Consider the following 5,000-nt stretch of genomic DNA (forward strand, 5'->3'; position numbering starts at 1 on the left):
TCGTACTAAATAACGAGCTAATGAATCTCCTTCTTTTGCCATTGAATTTCCCAATCAAATTCGTCATGTAATTCATAATGATCAACCTTACGAAGATCCCACTCGATTCCGGAAGCTCGTAGCATTGGTCCTGATAAACCCCAATTTATTGCTTCTTCTCCACCAATAATGCCCACCCCCTCAACTCGTTCCAAAAAAATGGGATTCCGCGTAATAAGCTTTTGATATTCAGCAACCACTGTTAAAAAATAATTGCAGAAATCCAAACATTTATCTATCCAGCCATGAGGTAAATCAGCAGCTACTCCTCCGATACATAAATAATTATGCATCATTCGCATACCTGTGGCAGCTTCAAATAGATCATATATCAACTCTCTCTCTCTTTAAAAATATAGAAAAAAAGTGTCTGTGCCTGATATCTGCACATAAAAGTATTCAAGCCATAACACAAATGAGAAGCTATACGACTTAGTTCCAGCATAATAGCTCTGATATAGCTAGCTCTTTTAGGTACTTGAATGTTTCCCAACTGTTCTGGTCCATTTACTGTTATTGCCTCTGTGAACATAGTAGCTAAATAATCCCAACGTGTTACATAAGGCAGATATTGTATAATTGTTCGGTTTTCTGCAATTTTTTCCATTCCTCTGTGTAAATAACCCAATATGGGTTCACAGTCAATAACATCTTCACCATCTAAAGTAACGATGAGTCGAAGAACACCATGCATTGATGGATGGTGAGGACCCATATTGACTATCATAAGGTCTTTTCTTGTAACTGGTACAGTCATATCTTTTTTCCCGATTCATTATTCCATCAATTGCTGAAAACGAAACGAAATTCATAAAAATTCAAGATCTAATAAATCAAATAATTCAAAACGAATCTTCAAATTAACGAGTTTTTGCCTCTCGAATATCCAACTGACTAATTAATTGTTTATAACGGACTCCATTTTTCTTTGACAAATAAGCCAACAGCCGTTGACGTTTTCCCAAAATTTTCCGTAGACCTCGCTGAGATAAATAGTCTTTTCTGTGCAATTCCAAATGTGAAGTAAGCCTCCGTATCTTATTGGTGAAATTGAATATTTGAAATTCAACAGATCCTCTGTTTTCTTCTTTTTTTTCTTTTTCTTGTGAAATAATCGAGATAAATGAATTTTTTACCATATAAAGAATTCTTTTCCTATATTTCTTTCTTTTCTACAGATATGGATTTTACCAATCAGTAATAATAATGCCAGACCCTTTAATCTAGTATACAAAACCATCTGAATTTATTCATGTACTCTTTTTTTTTTTTCTTCTTTTTCTATCAAATTTATTAAATTAAGTTTTATCAATTCATTCCTAGATTGAATTGATACGTCATTCAATCCTGTGTCAAAATGTAATACAGGGGGCGTCTGTTTACCTTCATATAGCAGATATGACACGAATATATAGTATCAACTAATTTTCAATCGTTGATACATATGTATCCTTGACATACTGAAACGACTACCATTATTGGTATTAAACCAATAGCGATTTATACAAGCTAAATCTTCTAATCGATAATTGGGCCAAAGAAAGAACTTCAATTTCATGTTAATGAATTTATCTCTATCAACATCTTTGTTCTCATTCCAAAATTTACCACAGTTCCTTACGTTGTTTCCATTCCAAAATATTAGATTTCTATCTAGAGCATTTCCATTCTTAAAATTGAAACAAATTAAAATTCTCAATTCTCTACGACGTTTAGGCGATAAAATAGTTTCAGGAACAAGCAAATCATAGTAATTTTCACTCCCACCCCCAACCATTTTTTCATATCTTGCGATCGATCCATCAAAATCATTCTTATCAATATATCTTTTTTCTCGGTATCTTTGATTAGTTTGTTGTTTACTTTTATGGACTAATGAAATACTTATGGTTTGATACATAAAAAATTTTCCATCCCATTTTATAGACAGACGAATCGGTTCGATAATAAATATCCCCCTTTTTATCAATTCTGTAAAAGTTAGATCCCTCTGAATCAGCATTACGTTCAGACTCAGTTCTCCTCTTTGAATAGAGGATATAATAATTTCTTTTGGGTTTATCAGTCTAAGCAGGAGACAATATACCTTGATATTATTTATCATTCTTTGACTCAAAGGATCATTCCATCTGAATTGAAAAATAAAATATTTTTTCAGGAAAGAATCTAAGTACCATTCTGTATTGCTATTGCTCTTGAATTTCTTTTTCTTTTTCTTTCTACCTTTTTGAATGTTTAATCCCGCATAATCTTCTTCAAGATCTTTTTGTTGCTTTGGTAGAACTGATTCAAAATCTCCTTGTCCTAGCGGTTCTTTTTGATTTCGATTCTCCAATTCAAGAGATTTTTTTTTTTTAGATGATATAAAAAGATCCCCTTTTTCTTTTCTATTGATGTTTTTATTTTCACTAATGTTTTTATTTCTATTCAAATTTAAAAGAAGTAATTTGATTGGTATGACCCACGGTTTCATCTTATATGCATCAAATAGTAGGAGTAATTCTGGGAAGAACCAAAATTTCAAATTCGATACGGGACGATTTAGTATTTCTTCATTCATTCCCATCCAATCAAAAAAAAAAAACCTTTGCTTGGATGGGTTGATTTCTTGATGAATCGTGAGAAAAAAAAGATCTTTTTTATCCATTTTCTCTATTATTTGTATTTTATTTTGATAATAATCAGTCCCAGTCTTAGTATTTTTTTGAATGTTGGTCCCAGTATCCATATTGGCCCAGGCCTCAATATTGGCCTTTTTTATAAGAAAAAAATGGAGAATCCCCCAATCAAAATATTTTCTATCTGGATTTTTCTCCGTCTCAATAAGATAATCTTCCCCTAGATAATCATTAATAGAGATATCTTCTAGCCCATAAAACGATTCAAGTTTATGTGTGTTGTAATTATAGGGAATCTTTCGACTCTCGTTTACTTGTAAGGGTGATCCATAAATATATAAGTCCTTCCTACTTTCATAATTATAATTAATATATTTATGTGATAAACGATCATATCTGTAGTGTTTTTTAAATTTTTCTTTTTGATTCGGTAATGACTCCACCGTAGAATCGTTTTCTTTTTCGGAATGAATTAATTGGTCTTTTTCATATGAACCCAATTTTTTTGAATCTTTATTTTGAGCCCTACGGCGTTGATTGACTCTATTTCGCCATTTTTGTGGTACTAATCTAGCCCATCTAGTCTGAGATACATCATATTGATAATGACCCTTTAACCAGTTTTTCCATTCATTAATTCTAGAATTCCGAAATTTCTTATGCCTTGATTCGGAATGAAGTATTTCTTGTGTTTCAAAAAAATTCTTTATTATATCCTTAAGAAAAAGAGATGTTCCGTGGTATTGAAGTACAGATCTCAAGCGATACTTATTAATAACTTGAGTTTGCGATAATTTGTAAAAAACATATGTTTGTGGCAAGGAAGATTGATCACAAGAAATCTGCGAATTTTTATTACTAGTATTAAAAAGCGACTTTTTTATAGTCGAAATAGAGTGAATTGTATTTTGATTTGTTTCATTAATATCTTCTTGATTTATTTTAGTATTGTAATTGTAAATGTATTTATCAATAATTTTGTTTGTTGATTCAAGGAAAAGTTGTGCATTGATCCTGGGAATATTAATGATATATAGAAGAGTATCTATGTGTATCTTTTCAATGAAAAATTTAAAAAAAAAATGCCATTTACGTATTAATCGGGTATTTCTTCTTTTTAATATCTGCCAAAAATTTTTCGTCGATTTTGATTTTTTAATATCACAACTTGTTTCCTTAGGATTAATATTTATCTCTGAGGTTAGAAATATTTTTTTCTTGTCTTTTGTGATTTTTTCTATTTGATTTCTAATTGTGTTTGTCCTATTAGCTAGATTCTTCGTTTTTTTTTCTGCCAGTGAATAATTTGTCCAATCCGTGGATCTGACTCGAATGGATGATTCATGAATAATCTGATTTCTAATTATAGAATTTTGTGAATTTTTTAGATTTTCGTTGTCACTCGATCTTTTTTTTTTTTTTTCTTTTAAATTTTTTAGAACTAAAAAAAATTTCTTTTTCACTTTTTGAATTTTTTTTTCGAGTTCTTTAAAAATGGGTTTAAAAAAAGATGGTTGTTTTCGGGGAGAACCAAAAGGAAGTTCCGTTTCCATTCCCCAGACTGTTAAAAAACAAAAATTAGCTTTTTTGCCTTTTGTTTTCATTGGATCTCTATGGTGCGATCGTAGCTTAGATCTATACCAAGGTTTCAAACAGAAAGGAAAGAGAATCTTTACCTGAATACCTTCTATTAACCAGTTTTTTGGAAATTCTCTTTCTGATAATTGCACACCGTTATAAGTGCATTTAACATGAATTTCTCTATTCCACGCTTTAAAATCTTCGTACCACTCGGGGATTTGAAATAAAAAAATACGAACGACATTTTTAGCTATTATCAATGAAGGCAATACAAGATATTTTCTAAGAATCGAATGGGTTATTAATAAGCAACCCCTTATTGTTTGAGCAAATAGCATATTATCCCAGGTTTCTGCTATTTCTATTCGCTCTTTTTCTTCTTTTTTCTCCTGCGTTTTTTTCTCCTCAGAATCCAAAGTTTCGAATTCTGTATTTTTCCCCATCAAATTCCTAAAAATTAGCCTCATCATTCCGGAGATATGAAAAAAAAAAGGTTTGTCTATTCTGTCCAAAAAAAGCGGCGAATGCACATTTGCTTGAAAGAGTTTCCCTATAGTTGTTTTACGTTTTTGAGAGCGCATGGATCCTTTGATTAGATCTCGACGAAAATTCGGTTGTTGTGAATAACGTATTAAAGTCACTTCGTCCACTTGATCATAATTTTTTGTATTATTTGTATAAGTATTGGTATTCGCATTGTTCTCAGTAAAAATGATTATATGTTTGGTTTTCCTTAAACGAATCGGATCCTCTGATGATTCT

General features: G+C 31.1%; 1 protein-coding gene and 1 pseudogene across 3 annotated transcripts in view; both read right to left on the reverse strand.

Annotated features, from left to right (window-relative positions):
* Positions 1-6: 6 nt before the first annotated feature.
* On the reverse strand, positions 7-796 carry LOC122648111 (annotated as a pseudogene).
* Positions 797-806: 10 nt separating this feature from the next.
* The window catches only part of LOC122648110 (protein TIC 214-like), an 8,140-nt gene continuing 3,946 nt past the window's right edge, over positions 807-5,000 (reverse strand). For all 3 annotated transcript variants that reach the window (XM_043841368.1, XM_043841370.1, XM_043841369.1), the window contains exon 2: positions 807-5,000. This exon is cut by the window's right edge. In XM_043841368.1, the coding sequence (XP_043697303.1) occupies positions 1,457-5,000 (3,544 nt within the window). In that variant the 3' untranslated portion in view covers positions 807-1,456.

This window comes from Telopea speciosissima, unplaced genomic scaffold (genome assembly GCF_018873765.1).
Source record: "Telopea speciosissima isolate NSW1024214 ecotype Mountain lineage unplaced genomic scaffold, Tspe_v1 Tspe_v1.0479, whole genome shotgun sequence".
Classification (NCBI taxonomy): Eukaryota; Viridiplantae; Streptophyta; class Magnoliopsida; order Proteales; family Proteaceae; genus Telopea; species Telopea speciosissima.